Source organism: Temnothorax americanus, unplaced genomic scaffold (assembly GCF_048541705.1).
Source record: "Temnothorax americanus isolate GAGA-0224 unplaced genomic scaffold, ASM4854170v1 Scaffold21, whole genome shotgun sequence".
NCBI classification, from domain to species: Eukaryota; Metazoa; Arthropoda; class Insecta; order Hymenoptera; family Formicidae; genus Temnothorax; species Temnothorax americanus.
Genome location: NW_027509349.1, coordinates 837990 through 859095, shown reverse-complemented (window position 1 = coordinate 859095; position 21106 = coordinate 837990). Strand labels below are relative to the sequence as shown.

Here is a 21106-nt window from a genome sequence, read left to right as displayed (position 1 = left end):
TGAACGCCGCCGCTGCGCGCTGCGTGCCGATGTCATAGGACGAGCGTACACACGGCATGCCTGATACGTTACTTAATAATACATTATCTAAAGCCTGTTGCACACCTGTACCCATAGCGAAGCGGATTATGCCGCGGCGAGTGACCGATATCAAATAATCAATGAATAAGTATATGCACTCGCTCCTGAGTGATCTTTTGTGCCGTTTACTTATTAAATATTAAAATTTAAACCCTTACCTTTTGAATCAAATAACATTTTTAACTACCATGTATGTCGAAATTTGTTATTTTAACACAAAACAGTATTATTTTAACTCCATTGTTTTAGTTAAATTGACGAGATATTGAGTATAATGTTATACAGTAACATATTTATATTCTTGTATGGGCAGCCGACACCGTCAGCTCATGATTGTTATAAATTAAAATGATTATTTAATAAAATTAATAGTCACTTTTTTTATTGTTAATTTCATTATGTAAATAGTATAATAAGACAATATATAATATGTGAAGTGAAATAAAGTAAAATATAAGTTAATGAAATTTATATAAATTTCATTTGTTGCAATCAATCTTTTTAGTTATTGCAAAATATTTTTAAGTGGTTATATCGTCTAAACCTGATGATAAGAATCGTTATAAGAAGAAGATAAACAAACTTCTTTCTCGTGTTTTTCACAGAATTCTGTATGTTTGAGGTCGCATTGTTATTGCGATTTGATTTAAATTTTCGTGTGAAGAAAAAGCCTATTTCATGAGTTTGCTCTCAATTGAAAATAGTGTAAAAAAATGTAAAAAATACATAACATGAAAATATATAATTTAATAATTAGCTCTAAATATTCTTACGTACTTCTACAATAAGTTATGGCGATATTTAAATTTTCCAAAGTTGTTACAAAATATTTTGAAATGATGATGTCGTCCAAACCTGGTGATGATAATAACAAACTCATAATTCCTTGTGTTTTTCGGAGAATCCGTTCAAGTGTCGCTTTGTTATTACGATTTCATTCAAATCCGCGTGAAGAAAGAGCCTATAACGTTATAAAATTGTTCAATACACACATCGTAAGATTTGATGCATTGCTTAATTTCTCAACGAGATCCGCGAGGCCGTTTCTGAATGAATGCGTCGAGTGAAGCGGAGCAATAAATTGCAGAATATATGATCTTCAAAATTGATTGCGCGAACACAACGGCGAGGTCTTCCTGGGGGCTGCGTTCCAAAATTCACTCTAGTTAACTAAAATGCTACAGTGTACGTGACGTAAACTATAGATTTTAGTTACCCAGAGTGAATTTTCGAACGCAACCCTGGTTTTCCGCTGGCGAATTTAACGATCTCCTCCCCCCCGCCAGACCGGATGTTACAATACGAAAATATCGCGAAAAAAATCTCGATCCGCACGCGGCATATCATGCGAGCGACTCTATCCGTCTTCGATATTTGCATTCCTACTCCTGCAATGCACATTCCCTCCCGACTGCCGTCGGTGCTCTGCTCGTACCAGGCCGCACAGCCTGGCACGAACGCTGCACTTCCAAGCCGGGGCCACTTCCTCTCCTCTGCTCTCCTCTCTAGTGCCATCAGCGTCTCTCTCTCTCTCTCTCTCTCTCTCTCTCTCTCTCTCTCTTTTTCTCCTACTCTCATTGTCTCCCTCTCCCTAATCGGCAACCGCTCCTCACCTCTCACGGAGCTTCTCTCCTTCTCTCTGTCCCTCCTTTTCCCATCTCCCCCTCTCTCTCTCTCTCTCTCTCTCTCTCTCTCTCTGCTCGTCTCTTCTCTTACGATGATGAGGCACCCACATACACAGAACGTGGCTTACTTACACACCTTTAAGGCTCTCTCACCTCCTCCGTGCTCTCCTCACTTTCCTTCACGGATCCAGCGGATCGGCGGTTTCTGAACGAATGTCGCCGCGGAAAATGATCGATCGACATATACGATCTCAAATGTCGATTATATTATTTACCAAGAGCAACGAGCATCGTGAATGTTATTTCAAAAATTGATCGTTTATTTCTGAAAGGTTTCGCAGAAACAGTTGCTGTTTCTTCACTTTCTCTAGCTTAAGCGATCTATTGGATTCCTCGCTGAAATAATGTTACGGTGAAGCAAATTATAAAGTAACGAATACGGTCTCAAAACCTTATAGTAATCCGTAACCTGTGAGAAGGACGCATTTAAAAACACACTCGCGTACCGAATACCTGAAAGGTATCGCGTTCCGGGGGAAAAACGTTATCCAACGCGACAATTTCTATTTTACATATATATATGACACGCTTCATCTGAGCGTGACCGATTTTTTTTTCAAACATTAATCACAACGTTGTCAGAGCCGATTGCACAGCGCAGGATCGCTTTCTCGTCCAAGGACAATGTATCAAGGATCCTCCCGCGATGGGAAAGTCTCCGTAAACGGGCCTCGATTGCCATCGCCGCGCGATAGATCCTTTTGCGAGAGGAGATCAGTTTTTCTTTCATAACGCGAAATAAACTTGGAAAACGCACGGACGCAGTCGAGCAGGGGAAGCTCATTAGCTTAAATAGGACAATTGGAGATTATTCTTCTCTATTCGAAACGTTAATAAGCAGAAATTCAGAAAGTATCGATATTTTCGCGTTATTGGAATTATTTCTTTATCACAACTATTCAAATTATTATAGTTATCGTGCAATTACTACAATTATTTAACTAAAATTTATTTCTACAGAGTTTATATCAGAATATGGAATGTCAATTTATCATTTATTTTCGAAAACCATTTGGAAAATCTTGCCAAGCACCACTCCAGATTGTAGATGATTGAACCTAATAATGTTTTGAAATAGGATTTCTCATTTCTCACAGTAATCGTCTTGCATTTCTGCCATCGCTCAGGAAACGGCGGTGCGTCGCGTCACAAAGGAATCGTCCTCGCAGGAAAATGTGAATTATCATAAATCCGGGTTTCTCTTTTAAACGATTGACATCCTTGGGTGTGTGTGTATGTTTATGTGCGTGTAAAGGCCGGATTTATTATTACCTTCATTATCGCTAATAATTCAAACGAAACGTCATCACCATCGTGCGCTGCGCCGATGACGACGATATTCGAATATCAATAGGTACGCATTTGCATAACGACACTCGTGAAAAATTCCGCGTCGTTATGCAAATTTCTCTCCCATCTGCAGCCGATGAACAAAAGTCACCTGCAAACGATAAATAACCGAGACAGGAGACCGGCTGCTTATCGCGCCTTTTCTTATCACGCGTCTCGCGGATGCTGATGCGCAGCAGACTTTAATTCGTTTCGAAGCGTTTCTATTATACCTGTTTGGATGTGAAAACAAATTATATTCGTTTCTCTTTCTCTAATTCAAGGAGCCATTTGAACGTTGTATTTTCTACGAAACACAATGCTTGAAAACACTTAAATAATAATTCATAAAAGTTTACTTATAATCTGCATACTCTCGTCCAATTATATCTAGTATAATGTATATAACGAAGAGCGGAGATTATTGCAATCGTGCAGACGGATCGTCGTGAACTTAATTTCCACCCACGAGCTCATCGGCGTCGCCGTAACAATACTTTTTGGTATTTCCGCTCTCCGGTTACTTTAGACGAAACAAAGAAAAGGGAAGCTTTTCGACTGCCTTGTAGCCGAAACTGCTAATTGACGTATTTCCCATATATCGATCGATTTCATCGTTATATTAGCAGAAAGGAAAGACATTAATTTGTAGAACAGACAATTAGAGGAAGGAATTAAATCGCACGCAACATTCTTGTCACAGTGTACGATTTAAAGAACAGTGTATATTTAAAGAATGTGATCGAATCTTCACTTGTGTGTTATTTTTATTTTTATAGCCGAGTGTAGAAAAAATTAATAAATAGTTTATTACTTATCCCGAAGGATAATTTTTGTTGGGATATTAAAATTTTGTTTATAAACAAGGTGTTTTAATGAAAGGAAAAATTCCAATGGTAATAATTCCTCCGAAATAAGTAATTTGTATTCCAAACTAAATTTATGTTCCTATTCGAAGAATTAAAAAGTTCATGGAGACACAAACTGTAGATATTCAATCTGTTCTGAACAGTTTTACGGATGTGGCCATTTCAGAAGAACATTAAGGGCGAACTAAAAGTATGAAATAATTTCATTTTCTAACGCTGACAGTTAGTTTCCGATATAGTTAACGCGCAACGCCAGCGATAATTTGCGACACGAAATCCGAAATTCCGCGCCATGGAAAGTTGGTTTCTCACTGCACACAACCGCGTTCAATTGTGCCCCCCTCGACATCTCGGACACACCGCGGGCGAGGTGACGAAATAATCGCCGCGCGAAAGTTCATCGGATGAGGATTCGCTCGGGGAAAAAAAAGACCCCAGAAGAATCCTATCCTCTCTGGCAACGGTTACACCTAGAAACGGCAGTTCCCCGGCGGCAGGCATTGAACCTTTCACCTATCACGGCAGCAATATCGCTTCCCGGCCGATCCCTTCATGCTCTATGCTTTCTGTTACAGGCGATGGCTGCGGGAATAACATGTTCAGGTGCAACGATGGCAAATGTATACAGTCGATTCTGGTGTGCGATTACCGCGGAGACTGCGACGACAACAGCGATGAAATGCAGTCGTGTCGTAAGTATCGGCATACGTTCTTTCTTTATGCGGTCATGTCCTAAAAATAATTAATCCATATTGTGCCTCCTGGTATAGCTCGGTCGGCAATTAATATTACGATCAATTTCTTAACGTAAACCATTTAACGGTGTTGTTCTTCGATTAAAAAGGCTTAACTTAAAATAGATTAAAAACCGTGAAAATCTTATAGGGAAAGCTATAATTTCCTAAATAATATTTCTTTAATTAAAATGGATTCAGAAACTGTTATATATATTTACGATTGTTTTATACAATATTATTGGTAGTATCTATTGATTCCCCTTTAAAGAAAATGCTTCCAAAAATGTAGCACTTTATATATCAAGTCTTAATTTCTGTAATATGCAGAAATTAAGAGAGTTGTTTTATAAATTGTCATTTTGCCATATGCTTCCTGTATTTTATTTAGCAAAAGCAATTTCACAAAACTCACAAAGCTCGAGATTTTTCTTTATTATCCCCTTATCGTTGTTCAATTTTATATTGTCGCATTATCTCCCCGCGTGATCGCGACGAATGTATTTCGTCGAACAATCGGAATTTCGATGAAATTGGAGCATGTCTTCAAACGGTGAAATTTACTCGGAAAAATATGCTCCACTGTTCGTGCCGATGAATAATTAATGGCGAAGTGCTTCGTTAAGTAATAATAAAGAGGGATGCGTGTATTATAATCCGCGATCGCCCGCTGCCCCCATTACCAGCTCGCGGTGAAAGAACTTTCAGAATGAAGCCATCGTCTTCATTCAGTACTCTTGGTCGGCAGGCATGGATTTACGGTTATGAAGACCCCGGGGCACGTAAAAAATTGATTTCCCACATAATAGCGCCTTACAGTCTTGACCAGTGTCGTCGGAGAAACCTCGATACTAAAACCGTTCGGAAGAAAATTCAAGAAATAAATCTCACAATCAAGCTTTAAGTTGAACACAAAATCTGGTGGAACTAAGGCAATGTCTAATCGAAAGTTTTATGTCGAATTTTCCGGGACTATATATACTTGAATTTTGACAGATCTAAACGCGACTCGAATTCGCTCGGAGCGAATTATGATTTGTGTAGCCTTGAAACGGCCGATTTTTGATGCGCTCTTCCTGTTTACGAAATGGAATGGATTGTCTCGAGCTATGTATGGCTTACAATAATAAATCTCGTGTCGGAAGCGCCCGACGAAAATCCGAGGCTTCCTCTCGGAAGTGCTTAGTCTCTTTGTCCATGCATTTTTTTTTTTTTTTTCCATGCGGCCGATTACGTGACCGCTTTTGTGATCGCTCCTTATCGTCGGATTTATATTACAGGAAGTGTAAATGTGTGTGATTTGTGCCTTGCGTTATTTTTCCCGTGCAAGCGAGAAACAATCGATGCTTTTTTCCGAGACTTGTGGAAGGCAAGCCGTTAGATTGGCGAAGCGGCGAAAATGTTCAGCGTCCGAAATATCTCTTTGGAAATTGTATATTCGTTTAAAAATAACGTGCGGTATAAAAGTACAACCTCCATAAAAACCAAATTATTTTCTTTCTGATTCTTGTATAGCGTTTAAAAAAATGGTGTTCAGCTCTGAGGTCTTTTCGCCAAGTTGGTCAAGTTTTCTTTCTAAGTAAGTGCATTACAATCTTTTGAATATCGCGCAAAATTTTTGTCACCGATAAAAGAAATTCGTCCTTCGACCGCTAATTTACAGAACATATTGTCGGTTATTCTTTTGACACCATCAGAGTTCCAAATCGCGTTTGTCAACAGTGTCCCGTGCTCCTCTATGGGATTTGCCACTTGCCTAGGTCACCGCGAAGTGACGACCGTTTGTTATGCGGGTGACAATGCAAAACCGGAAGCAATGCTGTGACCCTCTTTCGAGGACAGTGTACAAAAGTATCGCGGGTCACTCGATGAAACGGATCCACTGGCACAATTGTATCTCGTTTTGCGTGGAATCGGCTCCAATTCCGCGGCTCGACAACTTTCTCCTCAATGTTCATCCCCCTTCCGCCCCGTCTGTCCAATTACACCTCTTCATCTATTACAACAAATCCTTATATTTTCGAACCAGCTTACTCTGATATCTCGAAATTGATTTGATGGACATTTACTGGAATACATTGAAAGCGGGAACGAACGATACTTTGTAATTTATAACGTCGCGAAATTCCATCTATGGTATAGTTATTTGGAAAAAAATAAACAGCGTTAAAGCGACACCTCGGCGCGCGGCATGGCAGCGTGATTGCCGTGCCATCCGGTATTAAACGATCGAGGGTGCTTCCCTCGATCGCCTGGCGAATCGACGGCCGACCGATTATACTCGCGTCGCAATTATAGCACCGACGCAATCTGCGCTCTCGCGTCGCACGAAGCGAGCCTTCGTCTTCGTGCGTTGCCACGTTGCGCGGTATTATTCATGTATTCAGCGCGACACTTCTCCGATATCCTTTGTACCGATATCCGAACGAAAAGATGCCCGACAAATGTTTTAAAAGGGAGAGTTTCCTGTTTTTGAATCATGCTATGGTGGCTCGGTTAAGTATTCCGTGCCTCGGGTGACGCCGCAATGGCAATAGAAGCTGTTGAGAACAATATATACGGACCTGTATAGAGTGTGTTTTGCATGTATTTAAATTCGAGAATCTCGAGTCTTTTTGACGGACCATTACGTGGTTGATGCGATCATTACGCGGTTAGAGGTCAAATCACGCTCGCCGCTTGCAATTTTAGCTCTTCGCCGATTATCTAGATTAAGTACCTGGGTGTCTTTATTATATTCTGTTCGTAAACAAGATTACTACCAATAACGTATAGAAACGTGACGAATCATTAGCCCTTTAGTCACTGTAATTTGTTGGTTCATTATCGAGAGTCCTAAATTATTTTTCTTTTTATTTGAATTTAAGATCATTTTATCCCACGAAAGACCGCGAGCTTCTATTCTATCTCGATGTCCTCACCGACTATCAAAAATAATATATTCAAATCGACAATTGGCAAAAAATTAACACTAACTTCACAACGTTTCAACCCAGGCTTCGGGTCCTTATCAAGTGATCTAACAAAACAAAATAAAGCATGGAGTCGAATAACATCGTCAATAGTTAAAATATAAAATATGAAAAATATAACGGGAAATTCTTTTTCGTCAATGCAGAAATATTTAAGCGCAAATAAAATTCGACCCGGATGCTTTATTTTGTTTTGTTAGATCACTTATGATAAGGACCCGAAGCCTGGGTGGAAACATTGTGAAGTTTATGTATATCTTTTGCCTATTGTTGTCGATTTGAATATATTATTTTTGGTTAAACATTATTGGCGGAACAAACATTTATTTTTAGTATTAATTTTTGGTTTTAATTGGGTTTCAGCACCGCCCGACTGCGAGATCGGCCAGATCACGTGTGGCCAGTACAGCTTCAACAAGACGTACTGTATACCGCCGCATCAACGGTGCGATATGACCGTCGATTGCGTCGACGGCACTGACGAAGACGGCTGCAGTGAGTACAAATTGCAATCATCTTTTCCAATTGTTTTCTTTTCTATCCTGTCGCGCACGACGCGATATAATTATAGATAACAAAATGTATATATTCTCACGTAGCATTGACTTAAAAACTAACGCGGTGAAAAACGTGCCTGCCTCGCGCCTGAAGGCACGAAGTCACATCGGTGCTCCTCACAAGAGATGTATCCTCGTCTATTTTTATTCAAAACCTCACTTTGCTGATAGTAAATGATTTGCGTTATTTTCTCTTTGCTCAGCAAACTACCGTATCGGTCTGTACCAACCGAAAACTAATCCCCGAGTGTGTTCAAAAACACAGAGAATTCGTTGCGATATTTCGGGTATATCGAATAACGATTTTGAATAATTTTCCATTTCCATTTCTCTTCTTTTGTCTTCCATTCCTCTCGTGCGAGCGATGATGCAAAAAAGATGCAATTGTCAAGAAGCGACCTCAAGAACGTCAACTGCGTCATTTAGATGAAATATTAATTATTGCGGATATATACCGTACGAAAAAGATACTACGTGATAACATTATCGTCAGTGACAAGGCCGCTCGCATAAGAGCATGGCTAAGTAGCAGCTGCGTAGCGATTAAGCGGATTCTTCGCGCTAGGATTCACTAAATTATCGCGCTGGCGCTGTCACGATAACACGCGCGCGGCACATTGTTCAATCTGCAGCAACATTATGCTCACTGAAGTCGTAATAATAAAAACTGAGATTTACAAACATTTCACGCCGATAACGCTTTCCTTTCTTTCGAACGCTGGCCTTCTCGCTGTCGAAACCTTTTGTGCTATTTATAACCAATCACTTTCTGAATCGTAATATCTTATTTGAACTCTCGGTGCATTTTTCCCGTTCTCTCGATCTATCTCTCGGCATTGAGATATTTTTAAGAATTATTATGCATTGTGAAACTCGTAAAATTTATATTTATTCGAACATTATTATTGAACGTTTTTTATATCTTTCAGTAAACAAAAAACGCGAGATTTTTAAGAGGACACTTCGGATTTAGAAAAAAAAGTAAATATAATATTTTATTAAAACGTTCCGCGGCCAAAACTCAATTGGTTGTGATTTTAAGACAAATTTACACGATTGCTCGTCTCGGTTTCTCCTCCTCTACTCCTTATCTTAATATCGCACGAACTGAGCGCGAAAAAAAAAAATCACGTCCCGGATTGCCATATCGGGCTCATTCCGCGTGTTTGTCAACGGCGCGAACGTGTCGCACCAGGTGATCGTCAAGATACGGTCGCGCATTATTATGTGCAGCTAATGCAGAGTCATCACGCGAAACCATTTGGACCCGAAAGCGTGATCAACTCCGGATCGCTTTTTGACGCATGTTATGTAAAAGCGACATGTATATGCCACACCATTTGTCACGTTTCGCATTCTCGAACGCGCCACTGCGGATGTTTTTCTCGGATTATTGCAAAAGCCTTACAGACATATTTTCGCAGATTTTATGATGTAATATGAGATAATTTATTCCAAGAATCTAAACACATCCTGAAAAATCAATGAGATATTACATTTATCCCAACGTCGAGCATTCATGTATTTTATTGCGTGATATTCCGTGCGAGAAAGAAAATTTGCAAGGGCGAAAGAGTGACAGGAGGGGACCACCCGACGTGTGTTGCAGCATACAGGAAGTGCCAGCCGGATGACTTCAGGTGCGTTGGGACCACGCCGGAACTTTGCATACCCAAAGAAAAGAAGTGCGACGGTTACCTGGACTGCCGGAACGGCAGGGACGAGGAGAGATGCGAAAATAATATGAAGCCGGCCTGCCGATTGGATCAATTCAGGTGCAACACCACGCAACGCTGCGTCGAGCAGAGCGCGAGGTGCAATCATTGGGACGACTGCGGTGACAACAGCGACGAGGAACACTGCAGTGAGTTCGCGATTTTGCAACACGAGTCCATTCGAGTTCGATGCTTCGCGGTTTATCCCTTCAGCCATCATCTCTTTAAAATTTCACCTTTTTTCCCTTCTTATTCTTAGTATCAAGTTATCAGGAAGCGTCTTTTAATGTACAATGTAATATCTATATGAAAGTAAAATTGAAATCGTGACAGGTGTAGTAAATAACGTTGAGATTTTCTCGGCAATGCATAAATTTCAAGGGATTATAATTTTACCTTCCGTCTTTTTTCTTCCGTTAATTGCCCTTATTTTTACCGTCAAGTTACCAGGTGTCTTTTGATTTTATGATGTGCTATCTATGAAAGTAAAGCTTAAATTATGACAATTCTTACAAAAAATGTTAATGGGATTTTCTCGGCGATGTATAGATTATTAGATTTCTTGTGATTAAATTTTTATCTTTTATTTTCTTTCTGTTAATTGCCTTTATTTATATTATATCAAATGTTACCATGAGATATCTTTTAATGATTGATCTTACAATGTATCTATTATTTATGAAAGTAAAACTTAAATTGTGGTATTTTCTACGAATAATGTTAATATTCGACAATACAATAGATTTTAAATTTCTTCGCATAGATTTCTTCTTTCTGTTAATTTCACCTATTCACTATATCGAATTATGAACTTCTTTTAATGACTGTGATATACTATGTATAAAATTAAAGCATAGTTACAAATAATTAATAAGAGATTAATTAATGTGAGGGAGAGAGTTAATAAGAGATTTCTTGATAATGCTCAGGTTTCCCACCTTGCACCAGCGATCAGTTCCGATGCGCCAATGCGCTCTGCATTCCCATAGCATATCAATGCGATGGTTATAAAGACTGCCAGGATGGTTCCGACGAGAAGTCCTGCACAATGACAGTCTGTCCAGGAAACAAATTCATGTGTCCGAAAGGTACACCGGATGGAAAGCCATTATGCATCAATCGATCTCAGTTGTGCGATGAAAAACACGATTGCGAGGACGGGGCGGACGAGGAGGCGGCATGTTGTAAGTGTAATTTAATTATGTGCTTAATTGCAACATTAAACGCAAAAAATTTACATAAAATTACGTTCGTGTGTGCGTTACGTCGTTTTGTTTTCTTAAATAATATCAAAGGATTATATAAAAAATATTTCATGAGCTCGCGTAAGAACGATTATTATAGTAATAGTTATATAAACTTGATTTATAGCAATTATGGAGTAAATTGTAGCAATAGAATAACTACAGTAATTATGGAGCAATCAATATACATAAACGAAAAGTCACATCTAAAACTTCACCGAGCATCGTTCCTCGTCAGCATTTTGAAATATAAATGTTTAGAACTTAAAAAATATGGAGTATAGATTCTATATATATATATATTTTTTTTAAATTATATATATATTAAGTATAGAATATAGAATATAGATTTTTAGGTTTAGATTAGAAGATTTTTAGATGTTTAAAAGAATCAAATTTCTTTATCGTGCAATGTAATGACGAGCGAGTGTAGCTCGCTTGGATTATAAAATTCTCTCTCTCTATATATATATATATATATATATATATATATATATATTTTTTTTTTAATTATATTCAATATAAAATATAAAAATACACTGTTAAATTTATAATGTCAATTTATACTCAATTTGAATTATTTTTAACTATTTTTATAGATCACTTCTTCTCAAAAAATATTATTTGCTATTAATTAAATTAAAACAATGTTAATTTAACTAAACTAATGGAATTAAAATAACACTGTTTTGTGCTAAAATAATAAATTTCGACACACATGGTAGTTGAAAATAATAAAATGTTATTTAACTTAAAGTATTGGTTTAAATTTTATCCTTTAATATTTAACAGTGTAAATTCAGATTAAGATTAAGAGATTCTTAGACGTTTAAAAGGATCAAATTTCTTTATCGTATAGCGACGAGCATGTGCGGCTTACTTGGTTGCCAACACAAATGTCAAGCATCTCCGACCGGAGGGACTTGCTACTGCCCGGAGGGAAGAATCCTCGCCAATGATTCGCGGACCTGCATTGGTATGTTGTTTGACTCCGTACGAATTAAAACTTCTAGTGTCCAATATGCTGGTGTTGCAACGATTGAAGAATCCTGAGTTGGAAAAATTTAAGAATTTACTCGTGAAACTTATCCCTTTTTGCATCGTTTCCTCCGCGTCGCCCATCGGACTGTTTCCTTTCCGCAGATCGAGACGAGTGCTCCGAGTGGGGCTTCTGCGAGCAGCTGTGCGAGAACACTGACGGCTGGTACACGTGTCACTGCGCGCCCGGCTATATTCTTCACGGGCACAACAAATGTCGCGCCCAGAACATCTCCGCCCTGGAGCTCCTGCTCGCGCAGGATCGCGCGATATGGCGGTTGAGCGCGACCGGCGAGGATCGAAAGATAATCGCCAACACCACCGGCGCGAGCGGGGTGGATTACCTGTACTCGCGAAATCTCCTCTTTTGGAGCGACATGAAGACGCGGAAGGTTCACTCGGAATCTCTCAACCCCGGTGGGGTGGACACCCAAGGCAAGGTGGACATCAGTATGGCGGGCTCCTGGGGACCCGTGTCCATCGCGATAGACTGGATCGGCGACAAGCTCTACGTGGCGGATTCCATCGTGCAAAAGGTAGACGTGTTCGAGCTGGACGGACGTTACCACGGGATCGTGGTGGGCTCCAATCTCACCAGCCCGACCGACATCGCGCTGGATCCCACGCGGGGCATCATGTTCATCGCCGACAGCAAGCAGGTCCTGCGCACCAACATGGACGGTACCAACGCGTTCCCCGTTGTCTCCGAGGCAGCCTATAAAGTCTCCGGCGTGGCCGCTGACATCATTGCCAAGAGAATCTACTGGTGCGACTCTCTGTTGGATTACATCGAAACTGCAGACTACAGAGGTCACAACAGAGTAATGATTCTCAGAGGTTCTCAAGTGCCATCCGCAATCAGACTCACTCTCTTCGAAAACAGGATATTCTGGACGGACGCCACCAAGCAGGCCGTCATGAGCGTCGACAAGACTCAAGGAGATTATTCCATCCAAAGTGTATTTAAGGTACCAATATGACAATCAGATATTTCAATTTCGTCAAAATATGTGTTTAAATCTCTTCAATTAACTTGTAATGATGTAACACTATGGTGTTCAATGTAAAATATTTTTCCAAAGTTTTGAGAAAATTTATGTGACATGTGATATTAGGCATAATAATATAGTAATATTTATCATCCCCTTTTAAGGTACGCGACGCCAAAGCTATAAAAGCCTTGCATCCACTCTCGCAACCTAGCGTCTCCAATCCCTGCGGCAATAATAACGGCGGCTGTCAGCACATGTGCATCGTCACGGCTTCCAGCGATCAAAACAATCGATTAGGCTATCGCTGCGCTTGCCACATTGGATGGCGATTGGCACACGACATGAGGAACTGCAACTTGGTGCAGGAGTTCCTCATGTATTCGCAGCAGAGGTTCATTAAAGGCCGCGTGCTCAATCCCGTGATGGAAGGCTTTAGCGATGCTATCCTGCCGGTGGTGTCCAGACGGGCACGATTCGTTGGATTGGACTACGACGCGCACGACCAGTACATCTATTACAGCGATGTTCTTCAAGACGTCATATACAGGGTACACCAGAACGCGACTGGACGCGAAATCGTCCTGGCTAGTCAAAATGAGGGGGTGGAAGGACTTGCGGTCGATTGGGCTGCGAAGAACTTGTACTACATTGATTCACGTAAAGGTTCGTTGATGACGAAAAAGACTTGAATAAGAATTGAATCTTTTTGAGCCGTTGATGTTCAATTCAAGTTGATTCGTAACATGAGTTTTTATTAACTTTTCAATAAAGGGATAATTAAAAGCTGTAAATTAAGCGAAAATAAATAGCAAGATCTATTTGGTTGACCAAAGTTTTTCTACTTTCTCAGGCACGCTAAATGTGCTCAGCACTCGGAATGTCACGTATCGGCGAACACTATTGAAAAATCTGAAGCGTCCTCGCGCGATCGTAATCCATCCGAACCAAGGTTACATCTTCTTCTCGGAATGGGACCGTCCGGCCAACATCAGCAGAGCTCACGCTGACGGCTCCAGCTTGGTCGTCTTCAAAAATCTAACTCTGGGCTGGCCAAACGGACTGGCGATCGACTTCAATAAAGATCGATTGTATTGGTGTGACGCTCTTCTGGACCACGTGCAGCATTCGAATCTAGACGGTACGGATGTGCGAACGGTGAACTCCAGACTAATCCGACATCCGTTTTCCATCGCCATCCACGAGGACTGGATGTACATCACCGACTGGCGTCTCGACGCCATTATTCGGCTGCACAAAGAAACCGGCGAGCAGGAAGCTATCTTGGTTCGTGAACCCGCTACCAACAGACTTTACGGCGTGAAGGTCTTCAGTCGTGACATCCAGAAGACGACGAGTGCCCACCCTTGCAACATTAATAACGGCGGTTGCGAGAAACTTTGCTTCGCTATTCCGGATAACTCTTCGCGCTCTGACGCTATCACGTTCCCTGGCACGCAACACATGCCGAAACTCACTAGTGTATGCGGATGTCCTTATGGAGAACGTCTTCAGAGCAATGGCAGGAGTTGCGCAGCGGATCCGGACGGGGAACCGCCTCTGCAAGCGTGTCCACATACTTGGGATTTTACTTGCGCGAACCAGAGGTGCGTGACGATTTAACTTCTTCAGCTGATTGAAGCTAGTTGTTTAGTACTTGTAAAAATTTCAAACAAAGTTTAAAAGCTTTACTTTAATCTGTAATTTAATATTGCCGCTTTCGAACATCATATTAGTTTATTTCAAATATTAAATGATTAACGCGACCTTCTGGCCAATATGTTACTTTATATTCAATTAAATATAAAAGTAGATCTTTTCCAAATCTACTTGCGACTTCGAATGTATTAACTCTCAATCGACCTACTTCCAGATGTGTCCCGAAATCCTGGGTGTGCGACGGCGAAAACGACTGCCTCGACAACAGTGACGAGATGCAAAACTGCACAAAACCGACGTGCAGCGCGAACGAGTTCCAATGCAAGTCCGGTCGTTGCGTACCGATGACGTTCCACTGCGATTCCGAGAACGATTGTGGCGATTACAGCGACGAGATGGGCTGCCCGAATGTGACCTGCAGCGCTAATCAATTCGCCTGTGCCAATAATCGCTGCATCCCCGCAACTTGGAAATGCGATTCCGAGAACGACTGCGGCGACAGCTCCGACGAAGGCGAGTTCTGCGCAGCTAAAACTTGCTCGTACTTCCAGTTCACGTGTCCACGCTCCGGCCACTGTATACCGCAGTCCTGGGTGTGCGACGGCGACAGCGACTGCTTCGACCAACAGGACGAGATGGATTGCCCACCGGTCACCTGTCTCAGTACGCAATTTACGTGCGCGGATCAGAAGATGTGCGTTTTAGCGTCGTATAAGTGCGACGGCATTAGTGATTGCAATGATGGATCGGACGAAGTGGGTTGCCCGTCGCTGGCGCCAGATCAGTGTAACACCGACAAGCAATTCCAGTGTGTTAGTTCAGCTATCTGTATACCGAGAAGCTGGTACTGTGACGGTACCGCCGATTGCCCGGACAAGTCTGACGAGCCGGAGTCGTGCGGAAAGGTCGACTGTCAGACTGGATTTTTCAGGTTTGTCGTATTCATTAATTAAACTACCTTGCATTCTCTCAGAAAGCGCAGATGATAAATATGTACATTTTATTCTTGTTTAATTTGTCGATATCTAACTTGACATATTCCTCAGGTGCCGGAACGAGAGATGTGTGTTTAAGGCGTATATCTGTGATGGAAAAGACGATTGTGGAGATAACTCCGACGAAGACACCGAGCTGCACGCATGCGGTCCTCCTACGTTCAAGTGCGAATCCCAGCAATGGAGGTGTCCGAATGTAACGAATCGTTGCGTAAATACGACCAGCGTATGCGACGGCAAGCCAGATTGTCCCAATGGCGCGGACGAGGGACCCGGTTGTGATCTCGCCGAATGCACCCATCAGGGTGGATTGTGTACCAACGGTTGTATTCAAACACCACTCGGTGAGCAATGCACCTGTCCGGCTGGCGAGGAGCTCACAAGCGACGGCTTCACATGTCAGGACATGAACGAGTGCGAGCCGCAAGGCAGATGTTCGCAGGTCTGCGTGAACACGAAGGGCGGCTACTACTGCAGCTGCGTGGATGGTTACACATTAGACACCGATAAACACACGTGCAAGGCGTTCAATCACAGCGCCGCGTTCTTGATTATTTCCAACAGACATACCATTCTGGTGGCGGATCTTCAAGATCAAGCGCTGGAACGTGTTCCCATCAACGTAGAGAACGTCGTGGCGACTGCCAGCAATATGCACACAGGCACTATTTTCTGGTCGGACATGAAACTGAAGCGAATCTCGCGATTAGATCGCGGTAGTGATCCTCAAGACATAATGAGTACCGGTTTAGATCTGGTGGAAGGTCTAGCCTACGACTGGATCGGTCAGAATCTGTATTGGTTAGACTCAAAGCTGAATACAATCGAAGTGGCTAAGGAGACTGGAGCTGGAAGAATGATTCTTGTCAAGGAGAATATTACGCAGCCACGTGGAATGTGTTTGGATCCCAGTCCAGGTGCGAGATGGCTCTTCTGGACCGATTGGGGTGAAAACCCTAGAATCGAAAGAATTGGTATGGACGGCACCAATCGATCGACCATCATCAGCACAAAGATTTACTGGCCTAACGGTCTAGCGCTAGATATCGCAAATCGCAGAATATATTTCGCGGACAGCAAGCTAGACTTCATCGACACTTGTCTGTACGATGGCAGCAAGAGACTTCAGGTTCTAGCCAGTTCGCACTATCTTCTGCATCCCCATTCCCTCACTCTTTTTGAGGACACTATGTATTGGACCGATAGACAGCTCAATCGAGTACTCTCCGCACACAAGTTTAAGGGCTCCAATCAAACGGTGGTGTCGCATCTAATTTCCCAGCCGCTCTCGATACACGTACATCATCCAGTGCTACAACCGATCACAGCGAATCCTTGTGCTAACACATCCTGTGAACATCTATGTCTTCTGTCGCCCAGTAATCCGAAGGGATACAGTTGTAAATGCCAAGTGAGTGATTATGCAGATTTCGAAGTAGGAAACCATCGAAGAAATTCTATTAGTTCAGATTGAATAATTTTTTTTTCGTTCATCTCAGGTTGGATTTAAATTGCTACCTGACGGACGCTGCATGGAAGAAGAGACACCATATTTAATGGTGCTTCGGAGTTCTCAGATCGTTGACGTTTCATTGACGCCTAAAGAAATCAAGACCGGATACGTCACGCCTATCGTAGGTGTGGAAGGCGGAAGATTTATCGAATATGATAGAAGAGATCGTATTATTTACTGGCTGCAAGGTAAAATAACTGTTTATTTTAGTAAACCTGGTGTAAAACTTTCCTCAAATTTTTTACATAATTTTTCTTATAAATTTTACAACTTTTTAAAAAGTTCTCAGATTTTTTATACGAATTGAAGCACTTTTCAAAAATACTGAAAAAGTATATATCTTTTCTAGAATTCTTTATACCTAAAAATTCAGAACTATTCTAAAATTTTTTATTCTGTAATTTTCAAAGATAACTTGTAAAATTTGAAGAAGTTTAAAGTAATTTTTTAAATTTTTATAAATTTAAAATATAAGAAGCATTCCTCTTAAAAATATTGTAATTTTTTCACACCAAGGTCCTTCCTATTTTATAAAATCTTATAATTCAAAGATTTAGATTTTCGAAGCTCTAAGAGAGAAGTTTAACCGTTTTGTTATTTACATTAGGCAAAGATAACGATCACGAAAATGGCACGATTTATGGCATTCCTTACAACGGTGGCAACCGGACAGAGTTTCCAAACCCATCCGGCGATAGTGGTGTTGTCGGTTCACCATCTACTATGGCGCTGGATTGGCTTGGACGCAACATGTTTATTGGCAACAAATTCGCGTCCAATATCGAAGCTATTAAATTGGATGGCAAGACGCGATTCCGCACAATCGTTTTATCAAACGATGGAAATCGCACATCAGTTTCCAAACCGAAGGCGATGTGCGTGGACCCTATTGACGGACAAATATTTTGGGTGGACGACGGAGGTTTTGGAGTACCTCAGAAGATCGGACGGGTGAATATGGACGGCACTAATCCGCTGGTCCTCGCTGAGAACATAGAACGTCCTGAAGCAATTACCATCGATATACCTAGCAAGACGCTATACTTTTCCTGCCAGAATCCGGCCTTTATCAAAGCCATGTCGACAGACGGTCTAAATGTCCGCACCATTCTCACTGCTGCAAACAACATGGCTTTGCCTAAGGCGATAGCTGTCCATGAGTCTCGTCTGTACTACTTGGACCCGCTTTATGACAAAATCGAACGTGTTGATCTGCCTAACGGCGACAATCCAACCACTATCATTGACAACGACTCTGAGCTTCGTACTCTGACCATTTATAAAAAACGTGCGACCGGATCTCATCCTTGTCTTATAAACAACGGTGAATGCGAGCAGCTTTGTCTGCCTGCGTCTGGAGGCACGCGCGTTTGTGCTTGCGGAATGGAATATAAGAAGGTCACGGAAACCAGATGCGAGCCTTACAAGACTTTCGCCGTGGTAACTCAGCTGGATGTTGCCCGAGGTTACAGTCTCAAGGACTCCAAGGAAGCCATGGTACCCATTACTGGAACTGGTCATCATATCCTCCATGTTGATGTACATTACGCGGGCAACTGGATATATTGGGTGGAATTTAATCGAGGCATCTGGAATGGCATCTTCAGGTAATTATCGGCTGTTTCTGCAAATTATTAAAATGTAAAAATCTTGGGATCCGTGATTTCTTCACGAAGACGATACAATAACCAAAGTACTATTAATTTCCGTTATATTTTAGAATACGACCAAACGGCACGGAATTGCAACAGGTAGTCAAACAAGGAATTGGTTCCAATGGAATTCGTGGTCTAGCCGTAGATTGGATAGCAGGGAACTTATACTTCGCTAATATCTTCCCGCATGACAACTACGTGGAGGTCTGCTGGTTAGACGGTTCCAACCGAAAGGTGCTCGTGAAAACGACGACAGACGCTCCTCGGGAGCTGGCCGTGAATCCTATCAAACGATACTTGTATTGGATCGATTACGGACAATATCCTCGAATAGGCAAAGCCTTCCTCGACGGTAGCAATTGGTCTCCCATTGTAACATCCGGTATTAGCACACCGCGCGATTTAACGATCGATCTTGCAACGCACGATGTTTATTGGGTGGACTCGAAATTGGACACAATCCAGAAAGTCTCCTACACCGGTGGAAACCGAGAGATTATCCGTAGGAATCTGCCAAATCCAATGGGCGTTGCCATTTTCGGCGGAGACGTCTACTGGGTGGATCGAAATCTGGCCACCGTCTTTAAGGCGAGCAAACTGAAGGGCAATACCAGTCTTCCCATCCCCGTCAGAACAAATCTGCAAAAGCTCAGGGACATTGCTATCTTCGACCAAAACAGTCAGCCACCGGATATCACAAATCCTTGCTCGCAGGTAAATATGGATTGAGATTGTAATTGTTTATTTAAGAAGGTAAAATTACTTTTTGAAAGGAGCTTAAGACTACGTTTAAAGAAACAACTAACAAAAATAATTTAAAATAACAACGCAAGTAAGAAAAGTAATTTTTATTTCCTCAGACAACGAATGGCGGATGTTCTCAACTATGTTTCGCCTTCCCGAAGGACCATACTAAAACGTTCACCTGTGACTGCGCCGTGGGAAAACTCTCTTCCGACGGTCGCAACTGTGAAAACGTCGAAGAATATCTAGTATTCGCCACGCGAACTGAGATTCGCGCAATTAATATAGATCCGCACAACACTAACGTGCCCTTCGCCCCTGTCGGAAATCTAACGAATGTGGTCGGAGTGGACTTTGATTATCAGGACAAGAAGCTGCTGTTCACGCAGATTCGTCCTTGGGCGAAGATCGCGTGGACGCCGTCGGATCGGCCGTCCTCCTCCGATCTGCATACGCTGATCAGTAAAGGAATTAATCCCGAAGGCATTTCATACGACTGGACTCAGAAGAAGGTATATTGGACGGATTCGTCCAACAATAGCATCTACGCAATGGACATTGACGGGTCTAACTTGGTGATGATCGCCCGCGTGGATCGTCCACGCGCCATCGTCGTCGATCCCTGCAACGGTTCGCTCTACTTCACGGACTGGGGTCGTTTTGGAACATCCGGGAAGATTTTCAAGACGACCATGGCGGGATCGCTGAAACGCGCCATTATCGACAAAGATCTCTCGCAACCCAGTGGTCTAGCGATCGATTACGACGATCGTATGCTATACTGGACCGACGCCGTGCGCGAGAAGATCGAGCGGTCTGATCTCGAAGGGGGGTACAGAGAAGTTCTGGTTAGCGCTACCATCTATCCCTTCGCTATCACCGTCTTCAGGGAGCACATCTATTGGACGGATCTCCAGCTTCGTGGAGTTTACCGAGCGGAGAAACACACCGGGGCCGACAAGATCGAGCTGGTGAAACGACTGGAGGACTCGCCGCGGGACCTTCACGTCTTCTCCGCGGCTAGACAGCAATGTACCGTTAATCCTTGCAACATCAATAACGGCGGTTGTGACGAATCCTGTCACCCGGGCCACAACGGGTCCGCGGAGTGCAAATGCGGTGATAACAGCAGGCTGGTGAACGAAGACAGAATGTGCGTGCCAAAGAACGTCACTTGCGATGCGAACAAGTTTGCTTGTAGAAACGGCAGGTGCATCTCCAGAATGTGGGCTTGCGATGGCGATGACGACTGCGGCGACGGCACCGACGAGGACACCAGTTACTGCTGTGAGTAGCACAAAATTCAAAAACAAATCAATCAGAAGGA

General features: G+C 42.2%; 1 protein-coding gene across 1 annotated transcript in view; it reads left to right on the top strand.

The window, feature by feature from the left end:
- The window catches only part of Mgl (low-density lipoprotein receptor-related protein megalin), a 45939-nt gene that overhangs the window by 15067 nt on the left and 9766 nt on the right, over nt 1-21106 (top strand). Inside the window, exons 2-15 of the mRNA XM_077406731.1 lie at nt 4540-4656; nt 8034-8165; nt 9837-10091; nt 10872-11126; nt 12046-12162; nt 12330-13192; nt 13378-13879; nt 14067-14820; nt 15087-15803; nt 15919-17278; nt 17367-17568; nt 17988-18987; nt 19101-19749; nt 19896-21066. Of these exons, the coding sequence (XP_077262857.1) occupies nt 4540-4656; nt 8034-8165; nt 9837-10091; nt 10872-11126; nt 12046-12162; nt 12330-13192; nt 13378-13879; nt 14067-14820; nt 15087-15803; nt 15919-17278; nt 17367-17568; nt 17988-18987; nt 19101-19749; nt 19896-21066 (8094 nt within the window). The remainder of the gene's footprint in view (nt 1-4539; nt 4657-8033; nt 8166-9836; nt 10092-10871; nt 11127-12045; nt 12163-12329; nt 13193-13377; nt 13880-14066; nt 14821-15086; nt 15804-15918; nt 17279-17366; nt 17569-17987; nt 18988-19100; nt 19750-19895; nt 21067-21106) is intronic.